The sequence below is a fragment of the Copadichromis virginalis genome, linkage group LG7, assembly GCF_057382275.1.
Source record: "Copadichromis virginalis isolate Kocher_CV1m ecotype Utaka linkage group LG7, C_Virginalis_male_GT1.1, whole genome shotgun sequence".
Lineage (NCBI taxonomy): Eukaryota > Metazoa > Chordata > Actinopteri > Cichliformes > Cichlidae > Copadichromis > Copadichromis virginalis.
In genome coordinates, this window is record NC_140624.1 from 35164017 (window position 1) to 35180570 (window position 16554).

The 16554-nt window shown below is 45.1% G+C and overlaps 1 protein-coding gene across 1 annotated transcript in view; it reads right to left on the minus strand.

Annotated features, from left to right (window-relative positions):
• The window catches only part of npr2 (natriuretic peptide receptor 2), an 89503-nt gene that overhangs the window by 56812 nt on the left and 16137 nt on the right, over positions 1–16554 (minus strand). Inside the window, exons 3-7 of the mRNA XM_085463187.1 lie at positions 9562–9675; positions 9214–9349; positions 7748–7842; positions 3544–3679; positions 1269–1353 (exon numbers count right to left, since the gene is read on the minus strand). Coding sequence (XP_085319313.1) covers positions 1269–1353; positions 3544–3679; positions 7748–7842; positions 9214–9349; positions 9562–9675 — 566 coding nt within the window. The remainder of the gene's footprint in view (positions 1–1268; positions 1354–3543; positions 3680–7747; positions 7843–9213; positions 9350–9561; positions 9676–16554) is intronic.

Here is a 16554-nt window from a genome sequence, read left to right on the forward strand (position 1 = left end):
AAAATAACTTTAGCTAGCTACTATTTCAATCCTAAATTCATTAGGTTTGCTAATAATTTATTTTGAACAGTAAGCTAACATTTCAATTTAAACTATACCTATTTTATTAAGCTATTTCATTGGTTTAGCCATACTATTAGCTAATAATTCTATCTGTTAGCCATGTTTTTAGCTACCTCCTGTAATTGTCAGTCACTACAAAAGTAGCTATAGTTTTACTCAACTGTGGGCTTTTACTTCTGTTAAATTCAAGTGTTTTCATATAATTTCTTTACAAAGTTAACCATTTATCTGTATTTCATATTAATCCATAAAGTTCTATAAAAATTTAATTCATTTATCCATAGCCCAGTATTAGTTAATAACTTTAAAAATATTATCACTTTATACTAACAGTTCCAACATTTAGTCACAATTTTACATAGCGTTCAACCATTTACTTATTTGTATTTTTTTCAGCACTGTTTTCTTTATTTATGTATTTCTTTTGGCTTCTGTTCTGCTCGTCTGTTTCTTTCAGTCAGCTGTTGATTTTTATTCTCAAACTTGTTCAGGTTAATTCAGTTCTTTAAATAATTCTAATAATTGTGCCAATCTGTCCTTGTACACCTTGGAAGTACTGTTTAAAGGCAGTAGTTTTTAATATCGAGGTCCCTGAGGGGATTGAAAAAACATAAAACATTTCTCAGTGTCAGTCCTGCCAATTTTATTTATTTATATTGTAAACAACATGAAATATTAATTTAGGCTTTCGTGGTGCTGTACATAAAAGAATTCTGGCTTATTTTTGCTTCTTTTGAATATTATTTTGCAGGGCTTTTATAATCCACTTGTAATCCTTTGAGAGAGGCACAATGATCAGCTCAAGTGATGTTTTCCACTTGACATCACCAGTGTGTGAATTATTAAAATAAGCGGCATTTTTCCTGACTTCAGCGCAAAGAAAATAAACTTAACAAACACACTAATGATCATTAAGTGAGAGTGGCAGTAAGCGTTGTTTCGAGCCAGTATATGAGCTCACTTGGCAGCTTAAACACACTTCACCACCGCTTTAATGCCGTCACCTGCTGAGCAGTTGCTGTAGCAACAGTGCGTAAATACCAAACTACCACCTAAAGCAGCACAATCCATAAATCCTGCTTCAAACACGAGCCTGCCTCTTGCTCTTTCTCTCAATCTTTTTTTTTTCTTTTTGTCCACATTTCTGCTGTTTGAGCTAAAAGCACCACAGAGAGGAAGCGTCAGCTTGATGCGATCAAACTCACCTGTAAATGAGGAAACTGGAGATCCCAAAAATGATGAGAGCTAAGCCAGAACCCACAGCTACAATACCCAGAACTGGCAGATGACCTGAAAACAGGAGGAAAAACAAGGAATTCACACTCTCATATGTTCAGCAGATGTCCACAATCATATCTTTGAAAATAAAGGAAAAACGCACAGATGTGACTTCCTGAAGTACAGCTGTGGTGCTTTAGAAATCTGTCACCCCACAAACACACAGCCACACTCCCAACGCACAATTAAAACCTAACAACGATTAATAACACCTGCTGGAAGTCGGTCAGTAAAGTAGCAGCGGCGGGTTTTATTCAGTTTCAGCTTCTCTGTTGTTACTGAAATTAACAACAGGTGCACTAGAGGGGCAACAAGGAGACAACCCCCAAAACAATAATCTTCATCTTGTCTGACTGTTTTTTCACTAGTTTTGCATTTGGCTAGGGTCAGTTCCACTATGGGTAGCACAAGGAGATACCTGGACTCTGCAGAAGTTGCACAGGCAGTCCAACTCCTCTAGGTTCGCACATTAATACGTGCCATTACCAGAAGTTTCGCGAGTCTTCCAGCACAGTCTGAAGAGCCTGGAGGAGATTCCAGGAGACGGGCAGTTACTTTATTAGAGCTGGATGGGCCTGTAGAAGGTAGTTAACCCATCAGCAGGACTGATATCTGCTCATTTGTGCAACAGGAACAAGATGAACACTGCCGAGCTACAAGAGCTGCATGACCGGTTTGGCACTGGGTCAGTGATGGTCTGGGAGGCTTATCCATGGAGGGACACACAGACAAAAGCCAGGGTTCAGCATATCAGGAGGAAATCCTCAGACTCATTGTCAGCCCCTACATTGGTTCACGGTTCCTGGGCTCATGGTCAGGCATGCAGACCACATACCATTTTTTTTTTTCACTTTTACTTGGGTGTGTTTTTTAATTCAGCTCTCTGTAGGTTGATCATTTTCATTTCCATCAAACAATGTGGCATCCTTTCATTCCTCACACATTACCCCGTATGTATTGCAATTTCTAAAATAAAAACAAATAATACATTCGTTTTAAAAGGCCTCTGTTTTGTCTCTTTTGAATAACTACTATTGCTTATTAATAAGACTGAAGTATTTCTATTATCCGATTACTCAATTAATTAATACAATTAATTAATAAAATTGAATACTTGATTACAAATATAATTTATACCTGCAGCCCTGATCCTAACAGGAGTAGTAGAGATGACATTGCTCTTCTAAGGATCTTTGCTATTTCTTCTTGTAAAATGCGCACTGGTCACCCATTGCTCCAACCAACCACCACATGTAAATTCTCAGCTTTATGCAAAAAAACCAAACAATTTATGCTTCAGTATCCCAGGCAAGACTTGCTTATAAGGGCAGTGGGAACGGGTTCCAAATCTGACGATTTCTCCATGAAAACAACACCACGCCATGAAGCACAGCTTGTAATGTCACTGTTGTTCTCGCTTTGCATTTTTTAAACTTAATTAAAGTCCACCCCAACAGTTCAACAGAGAAAAAACAAAACCCATGAGCAGTCTGGTTACTTTTTATTTGTTTCGTTTTCTGATGTGTGTCAGAATACTGCAATTATCAAACTTGTGATTGTACTCTGTTTTCTCTGGCCAATTAATGACAGGCTTCAAACGCTTATAATCATCTCAATTATCTAATTCACTCCAAGCTGAAGTTGTGAAACTCTTAAGTGTTGATATGCTTCTCCAAATTTCTCAGCATTCATCATCATTGGTGTTGAAAGTGAGCCTCCATTCATTATCCTGTCTTCACACCACAATACATTTTAATTGCAGTGTGGTTTTCCTTCTCTGTTTATCATCCCTGATAGAAAAAAAAACCCAAAAAGTGTCACTGCTCAACAAAGACAACTTCCTGCGCTCATATTTCACCGCCTGTCACTCAAGTAAATGCTCCACTTCACCCATTTACTTTATAGACACAAAGAGCTGGGAAGGAACTGAAGAAAAACAAGGCATTTATCACGGTAGCTTTATTTAAAATAGGAACAGCGCATTAGTGCCCTGTAATATCCACCTGATTATCAATTCCATTCTAACCAAGGTCATGAAAAAATATGCTATTAAGCTATTATACTGTGTGTGAACTTTTTATAATTCTTGTCATGAAATTAGTGTCCATTAGAAAGCCTTGTGCTGCTCGTTTGTGACAGGTATAATCACCTGTAGGTAGGTAGAAAGGGGTAAGTGTCTTATTACATTATGACGGGTCATACCATCATTACAGGAGGGGTCATCAGTCGAAAAGACGCAGGGGGGGTTGTCCAGTGGTGGGCCACCACTGGGCCAGTGGATCTTCTCTGTCTGGGACCAAATGATGTCTTTGGTGGTTCCATTGTAATATGCAACAACCTGCAAATACAGAGGGAAAAAGTCTTAATTTAAATATGCTCAGATACAGCACCAAATGTTTCTTCTCTTTAGCCTCAAAGTGGTGGATTTAAATTTTAATTAGTCCAATACTTTGGACTAATATTAAAAAAAATGTGATAATCATAGTGACAATGATGAGTCAGGTGAATACAGGCCAGAGACTGGTCTACAACCATCTGGTAATCACCAGTTCTGAGGGAAAAGTGTGTCTTCCCCAAACTGGCAAGTGGTTCCTGGAGGTCGATGGAAAATTGATTACTAAAGCTAGAATCACATAGGCCTAGAGGTCAATCAGTGACCTCTGGCAGTCACAATTGCAACACAACTGTCGACCAGGAAACTGGAGTTCAGCTCACGATTGGGACTATTTTTATGTTTGTCTTATACTTAGTGTTCACTTTTATTTAGTTCAGGAAAAAAAATTTGCACAAAACACAATTGTTATCACACCAATACTTTGTGCATGGATGGATATGTTGATAGTTAGATATGATTGAAAACATAATAACCATTGGCTGCAAAATAGTATCAACCCTCCACAGGCTGCATGTTACCACCATGCCTGAGGAGTTGGTAATGTTTAACCTGGCAAGCATACTTGCTAAATATAAGTTTTTAAAGAGGATAAATATAGTGAGATCTGAAGCTACAAAGTTCGTAGGCGACTAGCCTTGAAAAGCATAAAGACAGGGAACCAGGTACCTTTGTTCCTCTCCAGTGGTGCTTCTGAAACTTGTCAAGGTGACAATGCTGTTATTTTATTTTATACCAGAAATGAGCAAAAAAAAAGGTAAAAATGAAAAGAGCCAACTGAGTTGATATTACAAGAAGAGCTGCTTGCATGTTTTCCCTCAAGTCATATAACAGATAAGGTTTTCAAAGAGTCTTTATTACCTCAGTTTTAACTTAATTATCGTATTACCTTCATTTAAATTACTTTCCTGCAATCACAATTGTACAAAGGTATTTATTTAAGATTATGTGATTGTCCTGTCTCTGAATCAAAATATCAGCAAACCTATCAACATAATCAACATATGTTTTGCGTCACTAACCCCCTAACCTGGTATAACATAGGTAATCATTGCATGCCATGCAATGTAATGATTAAAGGAATTAATGAAACGTTCAAGAGAAAATACAGAACTGTAGGATCAACATCCACACAAGCAGCGACCATCCTGAAAGGCTTGTGCGCGAGGGAGAGAGCTTTATTTTGACAGCTCCATGAGCAGCATCTGTTGTACTCCAACTCTTCTCTGGTAAGTTTCAATTGCTAGTTCCACGTGATCCTCGACACAGGAAGATGTTTATTTTGGAATCTGTGCTCTTATTTAGATTATAAAAAATGATGAGTTTGGACATGTTTTGGCTACCTTGTGATTGGCAAGTTGCATGCCATATAAGCATGGTGATGGGCAAAAGTCTCAATTCATAGCTCAAACCTGAAGTCCACAAACCAGTGGGTAACAATGCCATCTATTACATGATATACTGTCTACCATACATATGCATTTGGAGTACCTTAATAAAATGGAAATACTTCATTTGATTACGCCAAAGTCATGCTAATGTTACTTTTTTCTTAAATAAATCTAACACAAATCCAGTGTAGCTTATGTTTTTATGTTAATATTACATATCTTCAAACATTAAGCAACAGAGGACGTTACAAGAACACTTCCACAAACAAATTTTGTTTATACGAGAGTTTCTGTTCAGTGGAAAATAAATATTAGTTAATATTCCGTTTCCCATAATCCACTGATACAATATATAGACAAAATCATTGGACCACCTACACAATGCACCTACAGGAGTTGCTAACCCTTGGGAACCCATGCCGAGACGCTCCAAGCGCTCAGCTTTTGTGCTGATGTTGCAATTATTGAGCTAGCGGAGGGTTGATGGATTTACACAATATTCTCTTTAACGCTTGACATGGCTAAGTGCTTAATTTTATACACCTGTGACAATGCAACTGAAAACAACTGAATCAAAGATGAGGAGAATACCTTTTGTTCATATATGTATCAACAAAAAACTTCTAGCTATGTTCAATTCAGTTACAAAAATCTGTTTCTTATTTTCTTAAAGGGATTTTTCCCCTTGTGCAAAGATGAACATAGATTTTTATATTGTTAAGGTTGAAACCTAAAACTGCTCATGTGATGTTTTCATTAGCCTGCTGGTCAATATGAATCCACCAATTACAACCCAGGGATAAATGAGACCAGGAAGTCACACTGACAGCCTCTCAGGACCACTGTGAAATTCTAATTGAAGTCATGTGTAGCTAACCCACTTATTCTGCCCTCAGGGAGGAAAAAAAAAACACACTGGAACCGTTCACAGCGGTGTTTGCAGAGCACAACATACAAAAATATTTTCATCGGACTGTTTGGGGGAACTGAGGTTTTATGCATCTTATCATTAGAGAGGTCAAGACCCCAGAATATCTAACAAACAGACCACTTTCCGTGCATGATGTCAAACATTTTATTTCACTGCGTCTAAAGCCAAACATGAGGAAAGGCTGTGGTTTAAAACTGCACATAATGCTGAGAAGAATTTTGGGGAAAATGTACAGTAATTAGCGACACATTCAGTAAATTAGTCTCTCGCTGTCTGCAATTTGTTTATAATTTGGTGTCAACATCTCATTTTTTGTTGAAACCTCAGAAGTGTAAATCAAAAGTGTTCAGTAATGGGACTATTTTGTAGGAGGCAAACGTATAAACTTTGAATATTAAATAAAATATGAATTTGTTTTGCATTCACTACAGTATTTCTGCACTAAACTGCTTGTGACTCTTCTCCCAGGCAGTTTATTTAAGGGATAAGCCAATAAAAATTAATCACCATATTAACCACAGTGAAGCTTGCTGCATGCAAAAACACTGCAGTAGAAAGAACGACAAGGTTTATTTAAAAGAATCTGAAAGCACTCTCTTTGGTATTATTAGTTCAGTCCCAGCCATAATATGTATATTCAGCAAATCTATCTATCTAGAGAAAGAGATGGTAACCTTAGTATATCAACAAAAACATTTTTGAATTAAAAAGTTCAAATGAAAAGTACAATTAAGAACTTTTGTCATGTGATGACTCCAAATGACACTATTTATAATAATTCAGTACTAAAGCTGTATTTTCGTTACAATAATATCATCTTTTATGAAATTATACAACTAAAATGATGATGTAAAGGATTAAAAATACTTTGAAGAAGCTATAACGCTTTGCTACCTGTGTTTTTTTCTTTTATCTAATAAAAAAAGTAAACCACTTTGATAATAAATTAAATATAGAAGCCTTAAAAGAATTAGGACAGTTTAAGTTTAATCTCGACTTTTTCAGCACCAGAAGAAGACAAATCTGTGCACACCCTATTAAATCCTCTATTTTCCCTACCTTTTACTTTTTTCCATTTGCTAGAAAGTAAACATGGCTAGGGCACCAGCTGATGACACAAGTTTTAATAGTTTGGAGTTTCCAAGTTTGGAGTGTGTTTTTTGCCTTCACTAGCAAGCCAACTGCATAGCGATATGAAGAAATGAGGGTAGCGAGAGCTGGGGAAGAACATGCAACAAATGTCTCTCCACACCAGTTGGTATGCATCATAAGTCTTTGCTCACTACACTGTGCCAAAAACTGGTTTAACTGAGAAATAAAAGTTTATGGATGAAATGGGTTTGTGAGAAAATGATTGTTTGGTAGTGAAACGTATTAAACACTCATCGTCAGCCCAGTTAATTCCTAATAAAACTGTGCCAAATCCCACTGATAACTGTGGCAGCTCTGATACTCTGTGTGCCTCTAGGTGTTTCTGTCATAGACGTGCCATATGTTGGAAAGCACTTCCTATATCTTTAAATCTTTAAATCTCCCTACTGTGCAAAATGCACAAATTTAGTCCGAGTCTTCACCAAGCCTTGAGGGCTTATCACAGTAAAATCTAATAAGGTGTTGTCACAGATTAACATCTTCATGAGCAGCTAAAATATCTTTCAAAACCCTCAATGAAACTATAAAACCATGACTTACCCCGTACTCCCCTGTCTCCTGGTTGGTCATCGCCCACAGGTCAACGTCAATATTTCTGGCATTTTTTTCATCTGTGGAAACAAGTCCGGTCACACCTGAAAACACGAAGAACGGCCACATTAAAGATTTGACAGTGGATCGCGATCTGTGGTGTTTTAAAACAAGCCAACCATGCACACAGGAGTTTTCATATTTTTCTTTCAAATGCTCATAGACAGCACTTTCTCTAAATTGTTTATAACTAGGAAATAGCATAAGCAACAGTCAGACTAACAGCAATAAATCCTTTGCTGAAAAGTGCACAACAAGTGTGAAAATCCTAACCGTAACCGTGACTTGTGTTTAATATAATAATTGCATGACGGGAACTCCATTTGCAGCTTTTACGCTGAGTATTCTCCTGACCAAAAGCCTTTTGTGTAACCTCTAAACAAAAGAAGTGCATTTGTTGAACCACAGAGGCACCACTGATAGCTTGAAATGGTCCAAATTCAAAATGTTTTAAATCAATGATGTATGAAATAAAAGTAACAGAAATGAAACTGTGACATCGAGGATTCAAAGCTGGGTCTCTGGTACATCAACTAGCCCCACAACAGAAAAATGTGGACTTTGCCAGCTAATCATCTTGTTTCTTTTAAACGACTGTTGAAAACAAATTTCTATAGGTTAGCATTTCCTTAATCTTTAATGTTCTTTAACCTAATATGGGACTTTTTTTGCATAGCACTTTTATAAAGTGCTTCACTGTTTGGATAAAGTTATTATTATGGATATTATAATAATGATTTTTTTCATAAGGGTTCAAATATCTGGAAACAAGGACACTGAGTTTTTTAAGATTTTGCTGGAAAATCTACCACACATGAATAGTCCTAATAAAAAAACGGAGAATTGCAACACAACTGAAGCACCGTTTGAGTGCCTGCACATAAACTAAAACAAAAAAACCAACAAGAGGAGAAAGATGAGAGCTTTCATCGAATGTTTGGACCCCAAAAACGCTGTTATTGTTCTGCTTATTTCCATTTGATATGAGTGCAGATCTGGCAGCTGATAAAGTAAACAAGGAAGTGTGTGAGCGGGCACATCAAGCATCAAATGGCTATTAGCAGGAGTGTTGTGTGATAACGGTTCAATTATGCTGTAATTATGCTGTTGAAAGGGCACATTTTAATCGCATTCTGGGTTCAACGGTGCTTTATGATAATGTGCAGCTGGTCACTTGGCCTCGCAGCGAGTACTGTTCCCTGTTATCTGAAGTGCAGTAACGGCTTTAGGGTGAAATGAATGGCAGTGTTTAAAGTGGTGGTGGAGACCTAAATCCATACTTTGCATTAGGTCTCATGCATGAACATTCAGCGATAGATGCAAGATCAAACAGCGACAGAAAGGCTCACTGTTGCTGTCTTTTAGTTTCTGAAACCTCTGAAAGACTTGTTACAAATTTACAGAAATCTACTCACCCCAGAACTGGCGGTTTTGTGTCCTCATTGTGATGTTAATGCCGTCATTCTGGGCTCCCCCCTCTGCCAGTGTCTCCTGTAAGGCCATTGCATATAGTACAAAACCATCATAGAAGCTGCCAGCGATGTAGTCCATCTGCAAGAAGAGACCAAACAGCAGCATGTGGATATTACACTGGGCCCTTTTAAACATTCAATAATACAATAAACATCATTTATCATTAAGTGCTGACAATGACACAGGGCAAATCAATTTTTTTCTGCACAGAATATCTGAAGAAAAAAAAAACATTAAGCAGGTTACGATTCTAATCAGAACTCACAAATATGTTAAAGGTGATAACTTACCAACGACGGCTCCAAGTGCACACCAAAATCCCTCTGAGCTCTGGCATGGAGTTTCTTCTGAAAGTCTTTGTATTCTGGATTATCAGGAGGCCGGTACGTTATGACGAAAACAGACTAGAGGAAGCACAAAGACGGAAATGTTAACAAAGAGTGAAGATAGATATGAGAGATGTATTAAAATATCAAGAGCATTGATGGTGTGCTTAGGATGATCAAAATGTTTTAGATGTGTTTTGCCATTGTTTGAAGTCATCTTCACTGTGAAAAACTGTAGCATTACATATGTGCTGGGTTACAAGAAGTTAATACATTTTTGCCAAAAAAAAAAAAAAAAAAAAAAGCACAGTGACCATAACAATCACGATCAAATGTGTCAATCATCACTTCTGCTAAGCGCACAATTTGATGTGCTTAATCGGAGACAACATCATCCTTCCACAATGAATGCACTAACCAAGTAGGTCCATAGTATATATCTGAAATGAGACACGAAGACCCTCTTTTAGAACACTTAAAGTCCTAGTTGACTCAATCTAGCTCAATATTCAGCTGTTCATTCCCTGGCTGTAGCAATTCTATCATAGTAAATTAGAAAGAAACACATACTAAATGTAAATTAAAACAGCTTGGCTGTGTAATACCCCGAGTTACCTAATGTGTAACCACCTAAACATGCAGTCTGTGATAATACAAAAAGAAATGCCGTTAAAGTTGTTAAGAGAAATATTAGTGAAACACTGAACAAATCCAGCTTAGGTTGCATCTTAACAAACAACATGAGTTCTTGAATAGTGATGAGACCAAAGTGGAGATGTTTGGCCATAATGCACAGCATCAGATTTGGTGACAGTTAACACAGTGGTGGTTGTTTGGGCTTGTTTGTGGCCACAGGACCTGATCCTCTCGCAGTCATTGAGTCGACTTTGAATTCTTCTGTATATCAAAGGATTCTAGAGTCAAATATGAGGACATCTGTCTGACAGCTAAAGCTTGGCACAGACTGAGATATGCAACATGACAATAATCTCAAGCACGTCAGCAGTAGGTTCACAACAGAATGGCTGAATGACTGAAGGTGTTGCAACGACCCAGACTTCAACATGGCTGAAATGCTTTGATCGGATCTTAAGATCTTAGAATATCTCCCCCACAATCTAAGCAAGAGATTAAGTCAACAAGATAAGTGTTTGGTGGTGTGTACTTAGTTACAGTTAGCATTCATAGAGTCCTGTGAAAACAGTATATTCATGGTAATAAATGAAGCCCAAAATGAGTGTCACAAAGACACACTTAGCTTGTGTTTCAATGATGCAAGTAACAAAATAAACTGTTTGAGTGTTACCGCCAGTGTTGGGGAGTAACGGAATACATGTACCGCCGTTACGTATTGTGGCGAGCTCAGACAAGGAGGAGACGGAGGTATCGTTTGGTCTTGCTTCCCGTGAGCTAGCCAGGGAGCACAGCCGTTTATTGACATCTGCAGAAGAACACTGCCGCTAGCTAACTGCTCAGCGCGGCAACAGCACAGCAACAACAACACACAGGGCGCCCTCTGACCCCGGAAGGACACACCGTCGCAGCCAGAGGGCGTCACCCGTCACTATGGTAACATAAACAAAACATCACAAACAGAGCCCCGAACAGCCCTGACCCGCTACATAGCCCCCACCTAAGGGGTCAGTCGTCCCCGACGACCCCATTACCCCACACAAAGTCCTGCAAATGTCCAGGTGCCTTCTTTTGGTGCACCAGCCAGTCTCGACCGGCGGGGGAAAAGTCACTCGGGTCAGAACATGGGGTGCCACCATCATCCCCTGCCCCGGCGTCCGCCGGAGCGAGCGGTCGGTACGGTGAGAGCCTGTCCCGGTGCAACACCACCATGCGCCCCGGGCCCAGCATGCGGATACGGTACACCACTTCTGTTATCCGCTCCACGACCTCCGCCGGCCCTTGCCAGTGACTGCAGAGTTTGGGGGACACTCCTCTCTTGCGAACCGGGCAGTACACCCAAACCTTGTCGCCAGGCATGAAAACCCCCCTCGGCACTTGGTGTCGTAGGCTCTTTTCTGTCGTACTCCGGAGCTGGCCTGGGCCTGGCGGGTGTAGTCATGAACCACCTGCAGCCGCTCCCTCAGCCTCCTGTAGTAGTCCATCTCTGGCCCACCATCAATCTCCGGCTCGGGGGGGGGACCCGAACACCAGATCCACAGGCGTCCGGAGCTCCCGTCCAAACATCAGAGTGGCAGGTGTGCACTGGCTGGACTCCTGCACCGCAGTCCGATACGACCAAAGGACCAGGGGCAGATGTCGGTCCCAATCCCGCTGGTGGCGGCTGGTGAGAATGGCAAGCTGGGTGGCCAGCGTGCGGTTGAAGCACTCAACCAAGCCATCGCTTTGTGGGTGGAGCAGTGTGGTTCTCGTCTTCTCCACCCCCTGTCGCCGGCAGATCTCCCCGAAGACCTTCGATTCGAAGTTACGCCCCTGGTCACTGTGGAGCTCAGCCGGGACCCCAAAACGGGTGAACATCTCCTCCACCAGCTTCTCGGCCGTCGTCGTTGCGCTCTGGTCCGGCACCGCGTAGGTCTCTGGCCACTTCGTGAAATAGTCCATAGCCACCAACACATACCAGTTCCCTGACTCCATGACAGGGAAAGGCCCTAGGACGTCCACTCCCACTCTTTCCATTGGGGCCCCCACCAGGTACTGCTGAAGGGGGGCAGTGGAGCGTTGAGTTGGGCCCTTCTGTGCCGTGCAGGTGTCCCAGCAGTGCACATGAAGTTCCACATCCGGTCGACAGCCAGGCCAGTAGAACCGTCCCCTGAGGCGGCAGAGAGTTTTGGCATTCCCATAGTGTCCTGCCCCCACCGAGCCGTGGACCAGCTAAAGCACCTGCAACCGCAGCGACCGAGGCACCAACAGCTGCAGGAGATCTCTGCCCTGACCAGGGACCCGCCATCTCCGGTACAGGAGGCCGTCGTGGGTCTCCAGATTGTTGTGCTGGGAGTAGTAGGCCTTCACCTCGGGCTCCTGTCCCGACACCCCCATCCAGGCGGGGCGTTGCGCCGCCTCCAGCCAGGCCCCCACCTGAACCAACGTCGCATCGGCCTCCTGCTCCCGCTTCAGCTGCTGCGTTGTCAATGGGAGCCACCCCCCTCCGCTGGCTGTGGCCTGAGCAGTAGCCACCCCAGGCACCTCCTGGGCCTGCTCCTCCTGTCGCAGGCAGTAGCGGCACTTGACGGCTACGCAGGGCCGTCTGGAGAGGGCATCAGCGTTGCCATGCTGTCGACCTGCCCGATGCTGGATCTCGAAGTCATAACCCTGAAGGACCTCCAGCCAGCGGGCCACCTGCCCCTCTGGGTGTTTGAAGTTCAGAAGCCAAGTCAGAGATACATGGTCAGTGCGCAGGAGGAAGCTGTGCAGATATGGCTGGAAGTGCCGCACCGCTAGCACTACGGCCAGCAGCTCCCGCCGGGTCACGCAGTAGTTCCTCTCGGCTCGCCCCAAGGCACGACTGAAGTACGCCACCACCCGTTCTCCAGCCTCGTCCTGCTGGGAAAGGACCGCCCCGACTCCTACATTGCTAGCATCAGTGTCCACAATGAAAGGTTGCCGGGCGTCGGGGTAGGCCAGGACTGGGGCTCTGGTGAGGGCCTCCTTCAGCTATGCAAAAGATGCAGCACAGGCATCCCCCCCAGCCAAACAGCTGTCCCTTGTCAGTCAGGCGGTGGAGGGGGCTGGCCATCGTCGCGAACCCCTTGATGAACCAACGGTAGTAGGAGGCTAGGCCCAGGAAGCTCCGCAGTTCTTGGACGTTTGAGGGAGTCGGCCAGTCCCGGACCGCAGCCACTTTTGCGGGGTCAGTGGCGACACCTCGAGCGCTGATCACATGGCCCAAGAACGTGGTCTTGCTCGCCAACAGCCGGCATTTCACGGGGTTGAGCCGCAGCCCAGCTCGTTGGATGGCACTGAAGACCTCGCTCAGGTGAGACAGTGCACTGTCGAAGTCGCCACCGTGCACCAACAGGTCATCCAGGTACACAACGCAGCGGCTACGAGGGATATCCACGAGCACCCTCTCCATCAGCCTCTCAAACGTCGCTGGTGCATTGCAGAGCCCAAATGGCATGACCCTCAACTGCCACAGCCCCTGTCCAATGGTGAATGCAGTCTTAGGCCTTGCGTCGGGGGCTAGCTCCACCTGCCAGTAACTGCTGCGTAGGTCGAGGGAGCTGAACCAACTGGAGCCGGTAACGTAATCTAGGGCCTCGTCGATCCGCGGCAGCAGGTACGAGTCCTTCTTGGTGACTGCATTGAGGAACCTCGGGCTGCCAATCCTTCTTCCCCACCAGAACCACAGGTGCCGCCCATGGGCTATTGGACGGCTCGATCACCCCAGCCGCAGCCATCTCACGGCTCTTCTCTTCCGCTACCTGCCGTTTGGAGAGGGGCAGCCGGTGTGGGCGCAGACGGATGGTCTAAGCAGAGCCGGTGTCGATGGTGTGCTGGACCAGACTCGTCTGCCTACAGTCTTTGTGACTGGCGGCAAAGATGTCCACATTCTCGTCCAGGAGGCACCTCAACCGCTGGCGCTGGTCGACATTGAGGCCTACGCTGTTGCTGCCAAAGGTCATCAACAGCCTCGATGGTCTCGGTCGAAGGAGGTTTGTCGGGTTGAGAGGCTGAGGCGAGTGGAGATGACCCGGAGCCACCGGCATCCGAAAGCTGCCCGACGCCCGTCCCCGCTCCCTGCTTTTGGCCGCGCTGGAGGGCAAAAGTCTCTGCGCCAAGAGTGATAGCCAGCTTCGCGGTGTCGACGCAGGCCCCCCAGCGGCTCAGCAGATCCAGGCCAATGATGCACTGGTCTTGAATGTCGGCGAGCCAGAAGTCGTGCACCAGCTCTAGATCCTTCACTCGGATCTGCAACGGTTTCTTCCCCCGCATAACAGTTTTCTCCCCCGTCACTGTCATCAGCTGGGTGTCTGTGGGCAACCAACCCTTCACCAGTGGCCCGGATGTTTCAGGGAGCACGCCAGGTCGTATCAGGAAAATGGTAGACCCCGTGTCCACCAGGGCCTGGCATGGCTGGTCCTCAACACAGCAGCTCAGGTAGAGTCCTTTGAGGTGCCCAACTCGGCCCACCACTGTGCATTGTCCTTGGAGGGGGGCAGGAAGCTGGAGCGGTGGTCCCCTCGCTACACCGCTCCCTCCTCGTTTCCCTGAGGCTGCGTAGTTCTGGTATTCGGAGATGGTGCTGGGCAGTCATGCGCCACGTGGCCAGGCTCATCGCACCGGTAGCAGCGGTTGGTCAGTCAACGAGGATGCTTCCGGGGCACCGAGGGTTGCAGCTGGGACATCTCGGCGACCCCCTCTGATTTGGGGGTAGTTTGGGGGGGACGCCTGCTGGTTAGGTCGCGAGGTGAGCACCGGCTCGGCCCTTTCAGCCTCAATGAGCGCCTCACGGAGGGTCTGAGGCATGGCCAGGCGGACGTGTTGGCGTAGTCGCTCTGGGAAAAGTCCTTGCAGAAAAGCATGCAGGCTAAGCTCCTCACGGGCTGCTGCTGGAAACTCCGGGTAGCCACGACGAGCATACAGCAACACGTCTGCTGCAAAGGTGCCCAGGCTCTCTCCCGGTCGACGGCTCCGGTTGGTCAGCTGCTCTCTGCTCTGATCAGTGGAGTGCCGCTGCCCGAATCACCTCTCGAGTGCCGCGGTGAGGGCCTGGAGCTCATGCTGCTCTGCCGGGGTTAGGTCAAGGAGTATCTGCAGTGCATCTCCCTCTAATGCTAGCGCTAGGTGCGTAGCAGTCTCCTCTTCGCTCCAGCCACTATGTCTGGCGGCCAGCCGCACTTGTTAGAGGTAGGGCTCTAGCGGGGTTAGCCCGTTGTATTTCGGTACCTTAACTGGCGTGGTAGGCATGACTGCTCGCAGTTGGGGGCTCGGCGTGTGGGTCAACAGAGGTAGCCCATGAAGCACTGCCCTAGCATCTGTCGCGACGGGTCGCCGCCGCGGTGCGCTCGTGCCGCCGCGGTGCGCTCGCGCCGCGCTCGCGCCATCGGGACCCGTCGGGGGACTTACATGGCCGCTCACATCCTCTCTCTTCAATCGCCAGTTTCCCAAGCGGGGAATGTTCTCCTCGACAGCTTGCTCCAGCCTCTGAATGTCTCTCTCCATTACGGCGAGGGTGAGCTATCCCACTTCTGACACCAATGTGGCGAGCTCAGACAAGGAGGAGATGGAGGTATCGTTTGGTCTTGCTTCCCGTGAGCTAGCCAGGGAGCACAGCAGTTTGACATCTGCAGAAGAACACTGCCGCTAGCTAACTAGCACGCGGCAACAGCACAGCAACAACAACACACAGGGCGCCCTCTGACCCCGGAAGGACACACTGTCACAGCCAGAGGGCGTCACCCATCACTATGGTAACATAAACAAAACATCACAAACAGAACCCCGAATAGCCCTGACCCGCTACAGTATTTAAAATACAAAATATGAGTAACTGTATTCCGTTACAGTTACCGTTTAAAAAGGTGGTATTTAGAATACAGTTACTTTGTTGGAATAAATGGATTACACGGCGGTATTTTCCTGTTTCATATTGTCGCGGGTCAGGCCTGTTTGGGTTTTGTTTGACAGTTATGTTCTGTTGTTCCAGGCGGCAGCCTTACGGTTGCCATGGTTACAGGGTGACACGCGCTCCCTCTGCGACTGTATGTTTCCTGGGTGAGAGAGCGCCTTTTTGTTGTTGTTGTTGTGCTAAGCTAATAGGCAGAATGCTACAGGCATAGCCCTAAAGAATGTAGCATCATGGGCAGTGTAGTCCGTGCTGCAGGGAGAATGGACTGCCATACCCGTTATGTGTCTGTGAGCGGGAGGAGGGAGAAAAAGGAGAGTGGAAAAGTACGAGCTGTCATCGAGCAGAAACGGAAGCTGGAAGCATGTAAATATAATAATAACCACTGCAGCCAAGAAGAATGCCTGACAAGCCCAGTT